Source organism: Chroicocephalus ridibundus, chromosome 3 (genome assembly GCF_963924245.1).
Source record: "Chroicocephalus ridibundus chromosome 3, bChrRid1.1, whole genome shotgun sequence".
Lineage (NCBI taxonomy): Eukaryota > Metazoa > Chordata > Aves > Charadriiformes > Laridae > Chroicocephalus > Chroicocephalus ridibundus.
In genome coordinates this window covers 103,042,609-103,062,846 of record NC_086286.1, presented here as the reverse complement: position 1 = coordinate 103,062,846, position 20,238 = coordinate 103,042,609, and the positions used below count along the sequence as shown (strand labels likewise).

Genomic DNA, 20,238 nt, shown 5'->3' with positions numbered 1-20,238 from the left:
AGGCACACAGTGGCTTTTCAGGTGCCCTGAGGAGCCCAGCTGCTGCTCTAGATGTCCATGGGTCCTGGTTCATGGCTAGCAGACTCACCTGTCTGTGAGCAGCCACAAAGGAGACCTGGTTAGAAGGGGAAAATTACTGATGAGAATAAATTGTGTGCTGAAACATACTGGCAGGGAAAGGTCTGCCAGCCCAGGGCTGCGAGCCTGGGCACTAACCCTGGGAACCACAAGCATCCTTGAAAACTGCAGTCGGGGACCTAGACACGGGAGACAACCCAAGGTACCATCAATAAGTGCAAAAGCAAGGGACTGTAATGGCAACATATCATCTCAGAAGGTGGAAAACAGCATAGAAAAATAAAATTGCTACGAAAGAACAGAAAACAGGATCATCTATTGGCGGTTACAGGTGAAACCGAGAAATTAACAGCATCTATTGGCTGCTTGAAGTAAAGTGTCCTACACCCTCTCACGTCTCCCTGTTACAAAAATGACTTAATTTTTGTCCAAAATGTAGTCTCTCTCACTGAAAACTTGCCAGTTGGATCCCACGTGAACTTTCCACGAGCCCTTGGACTCTCACCGGGGACTCTGGCTGGCTCCAGACTCCGTGCTGGGGATCCACCTTGAAGGGAGACTCTGTCTGCCACCTCACTGCTTGTGTCTGTCCTCCCTGCTTTTGGGCATGGTTGGGTGTCCCACCCCCGGGATTGGTTTGTTCCTCCCTTTTGGGATGGTTTGGCTCCTTCTGAAATCAGTCTGATTCACTTCATATACTATATACGTAAAGGATATTGTTGATAAATTAGCTTCACTAACGATGAGTTGCAGTAACCTGTACTAGTACATACCTACTTGATTGTTGCTGTCACTGGTTGTACTACCATACTGCTTGATGCTGTTATTGATTGACACCATGCTATTGATTAATACTGTCTTACTGATTGCTGATAATAATTTGTAGTATCCTCATATATATTCATTCGTATTCACTTCATTAATCTTTATATTAGCTTTATTAACCATAGGCGTATTTGCTAGTGGTGAATTTTGTGGTTGCTAGCAGTGCTTTTTGTGGTATTTGTGGTAATGTGTAATAAAGTAGAGAAGAGGATAAAGCCTCTGTGTCCTTGTGTACGATGGATTGCTAGGAACCCACCGTCACAAGCTCTGCGCAGCCACAGGCCCGGTAACCCTTCAGGTTGTGACATCTGCCAAATGCCAAAGCACACTGTGAACCAAGCCCTTGGGGTCACAACACAGGGAACGCTTTTTGGCACCTCAGACCCTCTCCTCTGTGGCACGATTTAATTGCTCTTCAGAATTCGGACTAGTATTTTTCCTTGAAATTTAGATGTTTTTATTTCCGAAACTGTTACTCATACAATCCAAATAGAAACATGTTCAATTGCTCATCAAACATCCGATTTACCATCATTTCTCGTTAGGCGTTTTGATTACAACAAATGACTGTGAAATTCATTGTTAAAAAGCAAGTTGTTGTCCTTGTAACGAAACGAGAAAGATAAAAGCGGCTCCACGGTCACACTGTGTCGCTTATTGTGAAGGTGGTTGGACATCCCGGGTGTCACAGGGGTTCCAGTTGGCTGATATAAAAGCAAGGCTCAGCACGGGGCTCAGAAAACAAAGCATATTTCAGCTGCAACCAGGCGTTTGGCAGAAAGAGAGTCTTGCACTTTCCAACTGATTTTCCAATAATTTGTTTGCGCTGCGTGTCGACAGTTTTATTTAAAGCATACAACAAAAAACACCAACATGCTGTTATTGCTCTTAACGACAACTGCTGCACTACAAATTTTAATTTTTAAGTAGTAACATTCTCACATTACACTTACAGGTTTTTTTCTGCTGAAATATGTTCCCTTGTGTTATCACAGTCCATCCTTAAAGTGTATAATTAGAAAACCTATTTATATAAGCAATATGTCTAACACTTATAAGCCAGGGAAATGCTTTACACAAATAAGTTATATTTTTAACTTTTCTTGTTGACAAAAAAACTGCCAAGGCAGCAACTAATGTAACATCCAGTGCATCTAAATGTGTGTGTTCCCATTCTTACCAACAGAAATCAACTATGTATTCCTCATAAGCTTACTAATTGCCTATATTTTTATTGAAAATTTAGTTTTCATTGAGATAACAATGAACTCATACAAGTCTTTTGCATGGCAAAACTCGTCTGGTATTAACTGAATCTCTCACGCAAGCTGTATAGAATCACATATATTTTCCTTTACTCTTTAGGGAACAGAGCTCTGAGCAGTACCACACTTGCAAACGAGCACTGACGACTCATTTTTCACCCCTTTTTTTTTCACAACAGGCATTGCAGAATGTGTCCTTTCCTTTATTGTGGCCACCAGTGATGAGATTTTTTGAATTAGATTCCCAGATGAGCTTTTCAGTAGCGTTCGCCTCTGTGCATCTTCTTTGGTGTCCTGCAAGTCATTCAGTTATGGACGAGAAAAGAGAAAATAAAAGGGACAAGAGCTCCTCCTCTTGCATGGAGGAGTCAAAGTAAAATCTGTGCATTATAACGTTTTTGATTACCTATACAAAGCAGGTCTATAACAAAAGGTTTAGAAGGTTCATTGCAAAGAAGTCAGGAGACTGTAACAGGACTATGGGCTTCAAATGCCTTCTCCAAGCAGGCAGATTCAGAATTTGAAAAAGATGTCCCAGCTTGGGTAAACTGGATTACAATAGACTGAAAGTTCAATTCAGCTGAGAATTCAAGTTACAGGCAATTGAAAACTGAGTCTTGCTTTTTGTAAGAAAGGCTGGGCCACCTCAATTAGGTAACGCGAAGAAAGGCTGCTTATGGAAAGATGTGTGTTGAAGTAGGTGCTTCCTTCCAGGACATATTTCTCAAACATCATTGAGAAATGGGAACAAAGTCTTAGTCTCAGTCACTTCATTCATCATGTACTTTTTCCTGCAAGAACTGCCATTTAAAAATCTCAACACAACACTTTCCAACACCTCACAGCTTAGGCTGATGCTAATTTTGCCTGCTTCCCTCTTTGACCAGCTAGAAGTCAGCACTTAAGCTCACTGGACTCTTGACGGATCCACAGATGATCTTGCAGGTTAACTTCAGGAAGAGATTAAATGACCATGATCTCATCTTGATTAAGAACTAAGCACAAAATCGTCCTTTCAGTGTAACTTTCTGCCAGTAAGTTCCTCCCTCACAACCTTATAACACACCCTCCCATGCACCTACACAAGCATGAATAAACAAGAAAACAAAACATTATCAAACTGTTTCACTCACAGACTGAAGAAAGCTTATTTTCAGATTTTAATTCCTCGGAAGCACAGATGTTGTCAACTATAAAATGCATGGGCATAAGGAATTTTGAAGATAACAGCATTTTCTTTTATTTTTTTCTTTTACTCTTAGTATAGCATTAAAGAAGATCCCTGTAGTGTTTTAAGAATCTGCATCTCATACACTTGGAGGCCCTCTGCTCTACTTTATATTACCACATACAGTACTTCCTAAACTGCATTTTAAAACTTCTTTTTGGGATATACAACATTTCAAGTTCAACTGAGATGTTGTTATTAAACATCTGGAGATTGAAAATACCGTACTGGACAATGAAAGAACACCATGCCATAAAACACAACGCACAAACCATTTTTCACAGTTCTAAGAAAACAAGATTGTACATAAAAATGTCACAAATAGCTCAGTACATTGGTATGATCAAAATAATTTTAAGTCCAGCTGATATTGTCACATATTAAGGGCCAAATCCTGGCTCAATTCGCAGTTGAAGCCTAAACAGATGTTAAGAGAAAATAATATAAAGCCACACTGAAGTGCTATACTGATAACAATACCATGTGTTAATCTACCTAAGATTTTTGGCCTGAAGTACGTATCTAATTTGTGCTACGGAAGGACCACATGGCCAGAGGTGCTTGGCTCCTGTCCTAGGACACGTCTTTATGGATTTGTCATGGCCAAGGGCAGTGGAGGCTGAGGAGTAGTGTCCCTTCTGGGTCGGACAGTTTTGGCAGGCATCTGTACCTACTGTGCTGCCAGAATTTGGCCAAGAGTTCGAAATCCTGTACATCTTATTCAGTAGTCCCAGTGAAGCCAATGGAACCATTTTGTGAGTAAGATGAAAAGGATTTGGCCCCCAAAGTTTTTAACCCTTTAAGTAGTAAGAGAGTAGTTTCATTGCACTTAGCCCATCATTCACAACTAACTTTCTACTCGAGCACAGAAGACGGCTGTTGGTGTACAGGAAGTGCTGGCTCACAAAGAGGAAAGCGTGCAGCAACGTCTGACTACTCGGAGCATTCTGGAACTGAATTCCTAAAGGGAAAAAGAGACACTCGCGTATGACAATTTCATCCAATGTCTATCTGAGGCCAAAATGATCGTTTCTTCAATTCCTAAATACCACCTAAATGGGTACCTTAGAAACACTGAATAACTGGAGTCCGTATATAGTTACAATTGGATTTGTGTCTGTGTGTCTTCATCGGACTGGATGGATAAGCCACTTCACCTAATAATACGGAAATTTTACAAAAAAGTATTGGAGCAGATGGATTTTTCAAAGAGCTTCCTAAATACTTTTATATGGAACACATGGTCACGACTTTGGGAAAAGCGAAATTTTGCTGACATCCACAAAAAGCTTTTGGTGACTGGAATGGGCAAGAACAGCACTTTTGTATTTAAACCAAAGTAATCTTACTTTGCCACACAACTCCATGTTTTGTTCTGTGACTGTGGGTTTGAATTATTATTCATGAGAACTAAACAGGATAAAGAATAACTGTATGCAAATTAAATTAATTAAAACTATATGACAGCGCTGCTCTGACCAAAAGTCACTGTAATGCTGTATATTCTAATAACACGCAGCACTCAAAAATAGAATTTGGGATTTAAAACTGTATGATGAGGTTGCAGACATGAACTCTTAAGTTAGAACTGGAAAACAGGACCAAGGACGATGGAGTTTAATCCCGACCAACGGAGTGAATTACTTCATCTCTAATACTGTGTCACGCTCACGATGATCCTCAATATGCAGCTGCAACAAAGCTACAACGAGCAGAGTACGAGTCCTGAAAATGCTTGCCTCAACAATATCTGCACTTACAGACGATTTTATGGCGTTCTCCTTTTGCAAATGAGATAAAAATCTGGCTGCCTTGTAAACGCAGCGAAGAGCATGCCTTCTCATTGGCACCGCAGCCTGGAGGTGTCAAGGATAACCTGAGGAAACTGCATGGGAAGCCTCTATGAATCGGTTAAGGGGAGTGAACTTCTACCCTTCTGGTTATATTAAATCATTTTAGTTCCTTGCATTGCTTCTTTCCTTGCCCAACAGAAGGATGTAGACATTTAGCACTGACAGGAGGCCTTTGGTATCAAATTCTCAGGGACATTATAGGCTGCATATCCCTTTGGCTAAGGGAATAGGATTCAGTTTCATGCTTAATTCCCCCACTGCATGCTGAAAGTAGGAAGAAAAGGTTTTTGAAGGTAATCTGAATTGAGCAAATACTTCACTCTACTCACTGGGAAAACTTCACAGACTTCAAGAGGCACAGCATTAGTCTAGCCTTTGGAAAAAATATGAATAAAAGCTCCTCAAAAAATAAACAAGGCTGTAATGAAGCCTTCAAAAGGAGTCATATAGTAGTATGCCCGGGAAAAGGTCAGTTTGTGTGATGTTGCGCCAGGGGAGGTTTTATTAGGAAAAATTTTTACACTGAAAGTGTTATCAAGCATTGGAAGAGGCTGCCCAGGGAAGTGGTTGAGGCACCATCCCTGGAGGTATTTAAAAGATGGGTAGACATAGCGCTTAGAGATATGGGTTAGTGATGGGTTTTGTCAGAGTTAGGTTGATGGTTGGACTCGATGATCTGAAAGGTCCCTTCCAACCTAGGCGATTCCATGATTTTATGATGTTGTGCCTACACCTGGTAAGAAAGGCGTTAAAGTATCTCTTTGTTATTATTAAGCAAAGTCTCTTTGATTTCATCCTGTTTTCCCATTATTCACCATTTCCCACACATGTACCCTGCTCTTAAAGGCATATCCTGCAGTTTTTATTCCATCTTTGCTCCTCACTCCACTGGGAATTTGTCAGAATAATACTGAGTAGGAGGGACACTCTGTGTATCTTCTCTGCTCCTAGCCCTTGGTGCCTCCTGGCATGAGCTCAGTTTCCAGGTTTTGGCCCTGCTGCAGCAGCTCCTAACTCCTTGCATTGGTGAGGACCTTCTCAGATGAGAAGATGACCCAGAGGTACATTCCTACACAGATGGGAAGTGTAGGAACAGGAGGAGACACACTGACTGGTCTTCATGCCTTCCACCTGGAGAGACAGGAGAGCCTCCCTGGCGTGAGGAGGAGGATGGGGCAGCGGTCTGCTCCTTGGTGTACACATGGAGGTCAGGACAGCAATCTGGCACCCAAGGCAGCCCTTGCGGCTGGTCCACAATGCTTACAGGAGCTAAGGCATTTTGTGGATTCAGGTCTTGAAGGCTGTATCACAGCATTAGATATGAGAATTAAAGGGTTTCATGGCAGAAGACAGTGATCTCTTTCTAACTTCAGAAGGGGAAAATATTTTGAGAAATTTTCTGTGAGTGCCACTGCCCCAAAAGGAAAGTATGCACGTGCTACATGCTATATTTTTTTTTGTTTTTCTTTTTTCCTTCTGTTTGTCAAAATAGAAAAAGCTTAGAAAAGAACAAAACTGAGCACTTTTATAACAACATGGCACATTTCTGATGTATGTTGAGATTTATTACTAGCAATATTTGACTTTCAATTTGGGTTCTGAAAGCATTTAAAACTCAATATTAAAAAAGCCTCACAACAATCTTCTGAAGCAAGTTTATCTCTATTTTACAGGTAAGGAAACCGAGGCACAAAGAAATTAAATGATTTGCCACAGATAGTATGGTGAGTCAGTGGCAAAATCAGGAAAAGAAAGAAATTCTGCAGTTATGGGTTAACTCTCTCTTCCTGCTAAGAACATTCATATTATCCCTAACATGCTGTTTCACGCCACCTGTATTAAAGATCATGAAAACTGGCCAATTTGCACTGTTAAAACTCTTGCAAAGCCAATGATTTTTTTTTTCCCATATAAACACAAAAATGCTACTTAAAGGGTTAATTATACTGCTGTGCTGGTAAACATTTTTTCTTTGTTGCTGGTTAGACCCGTATTCAAATACTGACTGGGACAGAAGAGACTGAGCTGGCCCTGGACTCCCTTGTCTTGGTGTTGGGCATGGATATCGTACAACAGGATACCCCCACCGTGGCCTCGGGCAGCTCATCTTCCTCTGTCCATTCGTTGAGATCCGGGTTATAGCACTGAATGCACTTCTTATATTTTTTCTCTATTTCATTCCAGCCACCCACTAAATAAATTTTCCCGTTAAGGGTGGAGGCGCCAGCCGTGCTAACTCCGGTTTGAAGAGGCGCCGCGTAACTCCACTGCCCTGTGTAAGGACTGTAACACTCCACGGGGAGAACGTCCACCCTTTCAGCTCGCCCCCCCAGCTGAGACCCACCCATGACGTAGACCCTCTCCAGAAGGGACACCGCGCAGTGCCACCCCCTTGGGGTGCTGAGGCTGGACTTATCCTGCCAGCTATCTTTGCTGGGGTCGTACATGCACACCGAGCGAGAGTAAGCGTTATTAATGTAACCTCCTGTCACCAGGATGCGACCATCCACCACCGCGCTGGCGTGGCAGCACCTGGGCACCTCCAGAGGTGCCTTCATCTGCCACTGGTTAGTTGCGGGCACATAGCATTCGACCGAGGAGAGGCACCCCTCAGAGTTGCGACCTCCCACTGCAAAAAGGAGGCCATTGAACACATTCAGGCTAAAGTGGGTGCGCCGCTGATTCATGTTTGCCAGGTGAATCCAGGTGTTGAAACGAGGATCGTATCTGGAAGCATTAAAAAAAGAGGGTAACTGTCTCGCGTACTGCGCTGCTAAATTCTACAGTCCTGTCTCTGTCCCACTACTGCTGCAGCTGCGGCGTTGCTAAAGTTTTACTTATTTATTTAGCCCATCAGAAGTCAGTGGAATGAAACTGGTATTCCTGGTTAAATTTCCAAATAAATTTAACTTTTGATTAGAGAAAAAAAATTGTTTGTATCATTCAAACCTAGCATTATTTCAATAAAGTAAATCTGACTTTTTCCTGTAATTCAATTTTGTATAATAACCTCATTAGAATATTGGAAAGAGGTACTTTCAATTGTGTGTTGAAATTTTAGAAGTTTTTTTGCAATTTACACCTACAGCAAAGATGTCAAAATTTACTCAAAGGGTTTTAAAAAATGTTAGGTGGTGATTTATACATCTTTTTAGTACTTTCTAAATAGTAAGTATTCCTTCCCTGCCACTCATATGGAGAAAGAATTATGTGGAAAGAACATCTTTGCTTCCTAACACCATACCTATCCGAAATAACATTCTCTGTTGCTGACATTTAAATGAGCAATTCTGAAGTAGGGAATAGCATGTTATGACTCCTGAAGGAGCTGGGTGAGGTACATTAGTCGGTCCACACATTTCTCTTGTTGCACGCTGAGGCGGCCAGAGAATCACACGAGAAAAAGACTATGGGAAAGTAAATAATAATTGTTATCTGTCGTACTGCATTGTCATCTGCAGCTCTGAAAGCAAGTCCACAGACAGACTGATGTGACTTGACACGCTTGAGGTGAATGGCAGAACAGGGAGCAGAACCCATCCAGCCACGGACCACGAGAATTTCCCCACCACCTCCCCACCATCAAGGTGTGCACCAAGCACACAGCTCCTTGTGAGAACGTGAGGCATAGCTTAAAAGCAGAAAGTTGGGAGAACAACAACATAATCTCCTTTATGTGAGATATTTTTCTGACAAAGCAGATTCCACAATAAAAATGATCTAGAGAAGGTTCCTTATTCGTTAACTTTGCATGTTGGTTGATGTCTTCAGAAGTTATCTGAATGTTCCTTCCGGGAGCAGAAAAGGAAGCATTGGTGGACTGTGACTGTGTATCGCCATTGCATGGCCGTACTCTGGTTATAGATAAAAAGCTGAGTTGTGTCACCTCCAGCCTTTGCTTCAAGCTATTTTGTGTCATTAGCTCTTAGGCTGAACTCTTTAAAAGAGAGTTCCATCCGTTTGACTACTGCATGTCAGCCTAAGCATTCTTCTGACCTTGCTATCACCAGTGCAGTCCTCGGATGACTATAGATACAGATAGGAACTGGAATATTTCAGAAGTGAGATATTATTTGGAGCACACTGTAGAAGAGAAATACCGCCTTCCAAGAGATGGTGACATTGTTTTCAAAATCTCAATAAATAAAAGAGCTAAAGGATATGAAATACAGCTCTTGAAAATATGGTGGATGGTGCATAAAAAGTCAAGATTATAATACCTAGAAGGTGGCTTGCAGAACTTTCTGTTAGGCATCAGAAGCTCCTGAAATTTAAAAAGTCTCACCTTGTCTGATTTGGTGTATTTAATGGTACCCTAGAACATCCAAGAACTTCCTATTTATGTTTCTATTTGTTTCCTCCATGTGGAGGAAGTTTTCTCTGTCTTCCTCACTTCTCATTGTGCATGTGTAACCATGGTGAACTTTTTGCATAACTACAGTTGCGTATTTCTGTTCATTCAAATCTTAATATAGAATAGCACCCATACCTCCCCAACCTTCTCCCCTTCCTTTTTATCTGAGCGGTTCACACTGCACATCACAAACCAGCTTGGTCTATCTACCTGCATTGTTTGGAATTGATCTCTCCATCCCTTTTAAATAAATAACCCGTTACCTGCAGAAATTGCTGACTGCATGCTTAGCTTGGTTCCTGGCATCGTTCTGGTCTTCCCCACCAGCCACATAGAGAAATCCATCCATCACCGTCACACACTGATTAAAACTTTTAGCAGGCATTTCACTCAGCTTTTTCCATCCATTTTCCGGATCTCTGTACAAGATGTCTCTGCTAAGAGACTTTTCTGTTAGCGCAGGACGTCCCCCTACAGTAACTAAGACTCTGAAACCTCCACGGATCCTCGTTCTTCTGGACTGCAGTGTATTCTGGTGGTAGGGAAGCAAATGATAGTTCATGGCATCCACTAGGAGCTTATGGCAGTCAGCATCTTGCATCATTCTTGGCACAGTTTGAACATAATTGACAAGGTCTTGAGCTGAGATGGTACCAAAGCGGATGTTACCTAAGAGATCGGCAGCAAACTTTACTCTTTTTTGGTCAAATTCCAGCCATTTTATTGCAATCTGGAATGCAACAATTTCAGAAGGCAACTGCAAGTCGTCATCTGCAAGAAGTTCGTTAATCTGATCAAAAGTAAGTTTTAAGAACTGATCCGTTTCTGAAAATTCAATGAAGTTGTCTCTAATAAATTTGTGTGCTGCTTCCTTAGTTGTTTTTAGTCCATATGTTTCTGCAATATTGGCCACGTACATACAATTCTCAACATTGATTTCTTGGATCAGAAAATCACAGCACATCTTTACAAGGGTGTGAATCTGCAGATAAATTGCTGTGGAAATAATACTACCTATTGTATAAAGTGAGAGAGTAAGTTTTCCAGTGTAAGCATAGGTGATAACAGTAGCTAGACCCAACGGGGATACGTCATTGAGGTCTACTCGTTGAGTGGAGGGATCTTTCTTTAAGATGTTATGAAAGTAGTCACTGCTTGAAGCCATCACCACCTTATGAACACTGAAGGATTTGGTTTTGGTACTGATAGTCAAATCACAAAGAAAATTTTCTTGTCTCATTCTGCTTAGACCTTCCAAGAGATTTGGGCTATATGATGGGTCGGAAACTTCAGATGAGATGCAGCTGAAACCATTTCCTCCATCTAAGAGTCCATTCAAGACATTTAGTTTACTGAGGGGGCCATCTTCTACAATGATAGTCATTTCATTGATATCTGCTTTGTTCTTCTTCACATTCTTCTTCTTAGGGGCCATGACTGCAATGAAATATTACAGCCAAGGGCTTGCTAAAAATAAAATTAAAACATTTAGAGCGACACTGCAGTAGTGAAATTTAATAGCGGAATGATTATGCAACAAATCTAACCTTTGTCAATACATATAAACGCCACAAAACCACAACAGACAGGATAATATATCTTCCTAAGAGCTATTATACTGTCCTAGATTGTAGTGTGGATGCTTATTAATAACAATGGATACTCACATTGTGAAGAATACACCTACAACACCTAAAAAGAATTCCGTTTTTTAATAACAAGATCATAAAAATAACATTCCCCTATTGTCACCACATTCAAAGAGTTAAATTCTCTTTCTAAACATTAAATGACTTTGTCAGAGCATAAAATCTTGTAAATATATATTTAAAGCAGCCAGGCTCTAGATATGAATTCATTAGTCTGAAGCGTAGGAAAGATATGGGCCCCCAGCTTTGCTCATCCTTACTCCAGGGCTAGTACAGACTTACAGGCAAGATCAGAATTCGACCAGGAAATAATAAGAGTGAGAGAAATTCTTTAAAAAAAGAGGCAACACAAGACATAAATACAAAGTGAATTTTAGTATGATGTAGTGTAGATTTTAGATTTAGTATCTGCTCCAAATTGCTTCCAGGTTTTTGTAACTTTTGATTTTCTAGACTGATGATATTCTACTTCCCATGTCAGATTCACAAATGCATTCTACTCATAGCACGCTTTGCTTGCTTTTCAATATCAGTAATTTGAAACACAATCCTACATTTAGGATTTTGTCTAACTTTTATTTGAGAAAAACGTCACGCAAATACTAGCAGGGTGTGTTATTTTAAAGAAGTTCTGTATGTGTGAAGGGTAAGAATTACTCCCATTTTGTTAGAACGGATATTCGAATTAGACTTATCAACTCGAGGCAAGTTCCAGGTCTTGCTGAAATGAAGGGCCAAGTTTTTGTCAAATGCAATGTCAGATGGCCCCTAGGTAATTTTCAAAGGAGCTATTTCAAATAAATGTATGTATATGCAAATACACCTTGACGGAAAGCACTGATCTTCAGCAACACAGTTAAAAGAGAATCGCTGAGATCAGCATTCAAATATAGCATTTATCTTCAATATATCCATTGATTTTAAAACAATTTACACCAGCTAATTTTCTCTGAGATGCTTGCTCTCATTCATGAAGACATGCTACCTAACATAAACCATAAAACAAACAACTGGATTATTTTAGGTAACTTTTAATAAAAAAAACTCCAGTAGTATTTCAGTCTAAAATCTCAGCACATCAATTTTTCCTTAAGCACACAGCGCATGACAAAACGTGAATTCAGTTATAGAAAGGAATGGCTGCTGCCTGTGAGCACCAGGATTTTTTATTTTATTTTTTTGCTGCTGGGTGACGACCGTGTGCAGAGCAGGCGAGGGAGAAGGCCATGTGTGCCGAAAAGTGTCACTGACGTGAGCCGCGATCCCCAAAATGTCGGTGTGCCAGCGCGGGGGTCAGCTGCTGCCTGGCTCCCCCCGCTCCGGCTGCATTCCAGGAGCTCCATCTGTTGAGACCCATCAGAGTCACCTCCCAGAATAGCAACCTCCCAGCAGCTTGCCATTTTAAGACAGGTTCAAACGAAGGTATAGCTGGTGTTTTAGTATACTTTCGTGGTCTAATGCAACTTTTTGGCAAAAAAACCATGCTATCACAAGTGTCACGTATGTTTCTTGACATAGAATAAAAGCAAAATTAAACTTTCGGATGTTTTTGCATGTTACCCACGTAGTTATAGCTTTGCATATTAATAGCCACAGCTTTATAGTTGGCAAGGGCGTATTCTTTTTGGCAGTCATATTTGTGTTTCTAAATATTTTGAGAGACCCATAACTTAAAAATTTTAATACCTGCAGCACTTAACTTTTATTGTCTCGCTGTATCATTGCTGAGCTCATTTAAATATATGACATTTTAAGCTCTCTGTTCAAAAATGTCCACTCCCCAAAGTTTTTTCGTGAAAAACACTTTTCTATCAGCAGAAATACGAGCAACTAGTTTAGTGTATAAGCACATACGTGACAAGACATGCAAAAACAGTGAAACAAATCAAACGATGCCATCATAAATCCAAGTGACTGAACTTTGAAAGTCCTGCATGATTTGGTTTTCTATAGCCATTTGCTTTCACCTGATTTATTTTAGCTTAAGAAAAAATCATGCCTAAGGACGCTCAGGGTCCCAAAACAATGCATTCAAACAACCAACCTTCCCCCCTCCTTTAAAATGTTACTTCTAACCACTATCAAAGTGAGGAGTTAAAAAACCCCTTACCCTCCTCAGAAAAAGGGTGTCCCAGAACTGTCCAAGAAGCTGTCAGTGAAAATGCCTCTTCCTTGGAAAAATGAGAAGACAAAAAGAGAGGAAGTGTGGTAAAAAAGAGAGAGAAAGATCACAGGCCACTTGGTAAGTCCCACCTTGTGGTTTCCAGTGTGACGCTTTGCTGTCACAGTCAGCAAGAGAGACTGGAGCCTGCGCTCGGGTGCTCTTTAAAATGACCCCTCCTCTCCGTGCCTCGCTCCCTGCCTCTGCCCAGCCACGGGAGCTCAGCTTCCCCAGGCTGCCTGGCCTCCGTAAACCCGGGGGACAAGCCTGGACCCTCCAAATGCAGAGGTACAAGGGAGCAAAGGGAGGGGAACATGAATATAGTAGGTAGATCCACAGCAAGCAATAATTGTACCATCTAAGTGTGGACCACTGGGTTCCCCGCCTCAAAATTGGGTACCTGGGTGAAAGCCAGTATGCTCAGAGAGGGGGACAGGTTTAGATTGGACATAAGAAAGATATTTTTTGCGATGAGGGTGGTGAGACAGTGGAACAGGTTGCCTAGAGAAGCTGTGGATGTTGCTGGAAGTGTTCAAGGACAGGATGGATGGGGCTTTGAGCACCCTGACCTACTGAAAGATGTCCCATGGCAGGGGGTTTGGACTAGATGATCTTTGAAGGTCCCTTCCAACCCAAACCATTCTTTGGTCTCTTCCAACACAAACCAATGATATTATCCTATGATCTGAAATAACCAGCAGGAAATGCCAAGGAAAAGTTGGCACTTTAGTTCCACTTTCTTAGGATTTCCATACTTAACTCTGGGCAGAGAGAAGGAGACAGGCTGATGGGGATTCACAGCCATGTCCTATTTCTTGGAATTAGGTTGCTGCTTCCATAAAGACTTGCCTCAGCTTTCAAGGATACTGGCTTACATCCTCTGATATATTTGCAAAGAGACGTGAGCATCGATCTTGTGTCTTGCAAGAAGGTATCCTAACTTGTGGATTATACCATACACCCTTTTTTACCTCCACCTCTTGCCAGACAACCTCAGGAATAATATAAAGCCAAACCTCCACATCCCAGGAGAATCTCTCCCACGGGAGAGATAAAAGGGGTGTGAGTGACTGCACGGGAAGGGAAGGATATTGGGGAAATGGAAGTCAGAGAAAGGAAAGATTTTCTCTTGGCTGTACTTTGTGTAATGCTTCATCTGGTAGATTTATTGGATTACCTCCAGGCTCAGATGGGCTATTACAACTACTGCTGCAAAATAACACTTGTCGTTTTGAACAAAAGGCCATCTCTGTGCTAGTGGAGTTACAAAAAGTTACAAAGTAAAAATGAAAAAAACAGAATAGGGAATTATAGTCGATAAAACATGTGAAATTAGAGTGACGGAGATGGACACGAAGCCAAGCTCTCCCAACAGCACCAAGGTAACAAACTTTCCTTGCGAACAACAGGGCTATAGATGTGAAAAAATAAGGACAAAGCATTATTTTAGGACATATTTTAGGAACTTCTCCTTACTATACTATTAGATTCCTATTGCCTCAAATATATAACTCAGTATAACATCAGCTCAATATGTAGGATGACTGCTATCATCATCTTAACACATTTCAATATATTTTAGTTTACCAGTTCAACATAATTATAAAATTCCTTACATGGACAATTATCCTTAACTTTTTTTGAAACTCCGCCTTAAAAGGATCAGCTGTAATGGTTTTTACACGAAGAATATATTCCCCACTGTGCTTCATGAGTTTGAGGAACTTGTAAAATTAACCTGTAAAAAACTTGTAAAAAAAGCTTTTGTAGATAGAACAGGCATATTTCTAAAAGAAGACTCCCAAACATATAAATACTAATGAACCTGAGTTACTCAGTGTTCCCTGTTCTAACAGCTCATGCCCAGACTTTTATCAATTTTTATAATTTTAAGATGTCCTCAAAACCCAACATTTTTCAGAGAAATAATATCTTTTTTTTCTTTTGTTATTTTTCAGTTAGTTTTTTTTTTGATAAAGGGGACTCTTCTTCTCCAGAATGAATACACTATCATGATCTGTAGAAAATAAAGGATTATTCTAATTTTCATACCATACCTTTAAAATTTACTAGCACATTGTAAAATAAATTTAAATCTTATGCAGTCTCTACAAATGTGTTTCCAACACCCTTATATGATTCACTGTTAAAAAAAACAAACAACACAATGGGGAAATATCCTCACTGAAAATACAAAACTAATTTCTAATTTCCCGAAAATGCTGAACATGCTTTGAGCTGCGCAGTATAGAGATAACCATCTTGTGGGGCATGCCTTGATGACTCAATGTAATAACGCTGACGCAATCAAACATCTCCCATAGTTCTGAAACTTTGGTTGTACATTAGGGCAAAACCCACAAAACCTTTAGTTACTCGGTCTTCAAGATCAGAGGACAACTGATGGCATACTTGGCTATTATGTGTCATGCAAGCTGGTCTGGGAACTAGTCACTCTCAATTTCCATTAATTTGCCCATAACAAAGTGTTTTAAAAAATAACCATTACCAGGATTAGCTGCAGATCATGACACATTTTTTTAAAATCAAACTTTGATTTAATAAATTTTTAAATTTTCACATATGCTTAACATTGTTTCCTTTGTATCTTGAAAATGACGTGTTATCTTTCTGCTTATTTCCTTTCCAATGACATAGAAACTAATTACTGTAAAATACTTTTATATTGATTGAAGTCCTTGCAATCAAGTTATGAATTATCATCACAGTTAAAAGAGGGGGTAGCACATTTTTGGCAATATTTTAAACCTGTCAAGATTCATCCTTTTAGGTATAAGCGAATCTTGGTGAAAAAATACTTAATTTGCTCCATAGTCAACTGGTCTATGTGAGTGACTAAGGACAATACTATCAATGCACGCAGCCGTAGCAAGTCATGTAGTAATGTTTCAACATTTTTAGTGGAAAAAAAGCACAAACCTTTCAAGAGCCCAATAAACAAGAATAATTGTTACTATTTGTTCCATGTGCACAAGTCAGAATCAGCAATAGGGAACATTGTTCTTTCACCAAAAATAGGCCTTAAGGCAATTATAACCATCTTTTCTAATCCATGCACAAACATTATTGCAGTCTTTCTGGAAAACGTAAAGGCTTTTCTTTGAAGTCAACATGTTTTGATTTGTTGGTGGAATGCAAGCGTCACAGCCATTGCCACATGGAGATCTACCTTGGCCAACTAAAGATGCCAACAAAACTCAGGCGCAGCTTTAGACTGTGACTGCTTTGTTTGCTCTGAGCCCTTTGTGCATGCTCATCCAAATACTACACACCCCCAAAGCCCATACTTAGTTCACTATCATAAATAGTTATGAAAAATATCTTTAAATGCATTAGTCTGAATGTATTGAGTAATCACAACAATAATGCCTTTAGGAAGGCTGAAGCTCCTTATGCAGATAACTGTGAAAGAATACTGAATTTCAGCTGGAATTGCAGACTTTTCAGTACAAAGATGGAAAAGAAACTGGTTTTCTTTTTAAGCTGCTGAGTAAACGTACAAACTACTGCTATTTAGGATCAAATGCACTGGCCCTGATTTCACAGAAGGTGGCTTTGAAGAAATGTGTTCAGCAAGACACCCAACCCCAGGCGGGTCACTCAGACCTCCCCCAGTCCTCATGCACTTGCTCCCAGTTCATTGCCTGATTTTGCCCAGCCAAGCCTCTCACATCGGTCCACCCCCTGAAACTCTCCCCTAGCTCTTCTCCTTAGCTCATGCAAAGCCTATTTCTCTTTCTGGTTTCCCTCTTTCCTCGGCAACTCACCGAGTACTGACAGTGCATGGAGAGGACCCTAGGGATGAGATGACAGCCTGCAAGCCTTGGAGAGGAGCTGATGGCACAACACAGCTCTCGAGCATGTAGTGACAGAGCAATTATTAGAGCTATATTTTTGTGCGTGGCAACCCCACTTCTTCCTAACAGGAGTCCCACATCCATGCCAAATGAACAGATCCTCGTTAACGATCTGCATTGGCCAGCAGTTGTGAAGGACCAAGTAAACTTGGAATTCTTTCCTCTGCCAAAGTTATGACAGGTGATATAAGAAATGCCACAGTTAGATCTGGGCTAGAAACATTTTTCTTGTTCTAGGAAGGTTTTTGAGATTTTAAATGTTTTCTTCTTCTTCACTGGCATGAAATCATAATCTTTCAGAATAACTGGTCAGAAGTGCAGCAAGGAGATATTCCTCATCCCAGAAAACCCAGTAACTTGATAATTAAGGCTTTCAAACAACATATGGGAAACCCAGCTTCAATTGTATAATCCATACGAAAATCTAAGCCTCAATTTCTCTACTCAAAGATTACCTTCACCATAATGCTGGTGTGGGCTGAATCTCTTCTAAGATTTCTTGTGTATAAATGCCACTTGGTATAAGTAATTTCATATTATTAGAGTCAGAAAAATAAATAAAGAGTAACTAGTTGCGGGTAGACGATTTTAAGGTAGGGTTGATGAAGTCTCTACACACTGTGAAGATGAGTTACTTATTTCTGTGAAATAAAAGATGAGCATGGGAACTGGAGAGCCAGTCTGCAACAGGGACCTAGATCTGTTTTTAACATATGCAACCTGAGCGCCTTACCTACTGTATTGCACTGCCAGCTATTTTGGTTTCTCTGCTGATAATTTGCTATATGCTGTGCCAAGCTGTAATAAGATCTATTTTGCAAGAGCAGTAACCCTAACATGCAAATACCAGACTTTTGCCTACTTAAATTTCCCCTGTAATTCAGACTGGATACACTCTTTTAAACACTTCCCCAAAACACTGCTTTAAAGAGTGAAAGGTGTTCTAGATATCTATGTTAATTATACCTACATTAACTTCCGTGGAGATAATGCAAACACAGATTTTTTTAGGAGGGACTCATTCAGCTTGGAGCCTTTCACGCACATGCTCAGCCCCAGCAAGCTCCACGGCAGAGCTCCTGTTTCAACTACACAGTTCCTGCAGCACCAAAGACCGATTCCCTGCCCTATGTTTTTTGTGACCTTCGGTAAGCCAGAGGAGCTACACTGAAAGTCGCAGGAGCCAAAAGCGCTCTGTCCCCCTCAAAAAAAAAAGGCAAAAAAAAAGCATTAGCGATCAGGCTGTAAATAAGGCAGGAACGATAGAAAAGGATGCCCTCTTCAGCCTGAATGCTGCCTTCACTGCCTTCACCTGCAGGTTAGGACTGCAGCAGCATGCCTGCGGGCACAGTCATGCCTTTATGGGCTTGGCCTTGCTATCAGAACAGGTGAGGGGTTGACTCGCTGGAAAGCAGCTCTGCAGAGAGGGGCCTGGGAGTCCGGGTGTACAACAGGATGACCATGAGCCAGCAATGTGCCCTTTTGGCCAAGAAGGCCAATGGTCTCCTGGGGTGCATTAAAAAGAGCGTGGCCAGCAGGTCGAGGGAGGTCATCCTCCCCCTCTACTCTGCCCTGGTGAGGCCACACCTGGAGTACTGTGTCCAGTTCTGGGCTCCCCGGTTCAAGAAGGACCAGGAACTGCTGGAGAGAGTCCAGCGGAGGGCTACAAAGATGATCAAGGGACTGGAGCACCTCTCTTATGAGGAAAGGCTGAGAGACCTGGGTCTGTTTAGCCTGGAGAAGACTGAAAGGGGATCTCATCAACGCTTATAAATATCTAAAGGGCAGGTGTCAAAAGGCCGGGGCCAGACTCTTTTCAGTCATGCCCAGCGACAGGACAAGGGGCAATGGGCACAAACCGGAACACAGGAAATTCCATCTCAACATGAGGAAAAACTTCTTTCCTTTGAGGATGGCAGAGCACTGGAACACGCTGCCCAGAGAGGTGGTGGAGTCTCCAACTCTGGAGATCTCAAAACCCGCCTGGACACGTTCCTGTGCAACCTGCTCTAGGTGAATCTGCTTTGGCAGGGGGTTGGACTAGATGATCTCTGACAACCCCTACAATTCTGTGATTCTGTGATGAGCCAACAGCCCGGCAGGGAACAGCCACTTTGGGTCAGTCCCTGCTGGCTGTGCCTGGCTCTGTGGGACTGCTGACCAGAGCTCGGGCCCAGCCCCAGGACACATCTGTCTGCACCACCTCTCAGGAGGGCCCCGACCATTGACCCCTGTCCGTGAAATCATAGAATCACAGAATGGTTTGGGTTGAAAGGGACCTTAAAGATCATCTAGTTCCAACCCCCTGCCATGGGCAGGGACACCTCCCACTAGTCCAGGCTGCTCAAAGCCCCATCCAGCCTGGCCTTGAACACTTCCAGGGATGGGGCATCCACAACCTCCCTCGGCAACCTGTTCCACTGCCTCACCACCTTCATAGTGAAAAATTTCTTCATGATATCTAATCTGAATCTCCCCTCTTCCAGTTTGAAGCCATTACCCCTCATCCTATCACTACATACCCTTGTAAAAAGGTATTTTTTACTCCAGCTTTCTTGTAGGCCCCCTTCAGGTACTGGAAAGCTGCTATAAGTTCTCCCCAGAGCCTTCTCTTCTCCAGGCTGAACAACCCCAGCTCTCTCAGCCTGTCTTCATAGTAGAGGTGCTCCAGCCCTCGGATCATTTTTGGACCTCCTCTAGACCTGTTCCAACAGGTCCATGTCTTTCCTGTGCTGAGGGCTCCAGAGCTGGACACAGTACTCCAGGTGGGGTCTCACCAGAGCAGAGCAGAGGGGCAGAATCACCTCTCTGGATCTGCTGGCCTCGCTTCTTTTGATGCAGCCCAGGATGCAGTTGGCTTTCTGGGCTTCGAGCGCACATTGACGGATCACGTCCAGCTTTTCATCCACCAACACCTCCAAGTCCTTCTCCTCAGGGCTGCTCTCAA

General features: G+C 41.7%; 1 protein-coding gene across 1 annotated transcript; it reads right to left on the bottom strand.

Moving 5' to 3' along the window:
• Positions 1–2,112: 2,112 nt before the first annotated feature.
• Positions 2,113–13,541, bottom strand: KLHL31 (kelch like family member 31). The gene is made up of 3 exons (XM_063330308.1): positions 13,363–13,541; positions 9,867–11,070; positions 2,113–7,976 (listed from the first exon to the last, which is right to left on the bottom strand). The coding sequence occupies exons 2-3, from the start codon at positions 11,036–11,038 to the stop codon at positions 7,244–7,246; spliced, it is 1,905 nt and encodes a 634-aa protein (XP_063186378.1). The 5' UTR covers positions 11,039–11,070; positions 13,363–13,541; the 3' UTR covers positions 2,113–7,243.
• Positions 13,542–20,238: the final 6,697 nt, after the last annotated feature.

Bases quoted from the DNA above. Each gene is read 5' to 3' on its own strand.
- KLHL31 (XM_063330308.1), bottom strand. From the start codon at position 11,038: ATGGCCCCTAAGAAGAAGAATGTGAAGAAGAACAAAGCAGATATCAAT. The intron at 7,977-9,866 runs GTAACGGGTTAT...TAATGCTTCCAG, and splicing joins GCAGTCAGCAATTTCTGCAG to ATACGATCCTCGTTTCAACA.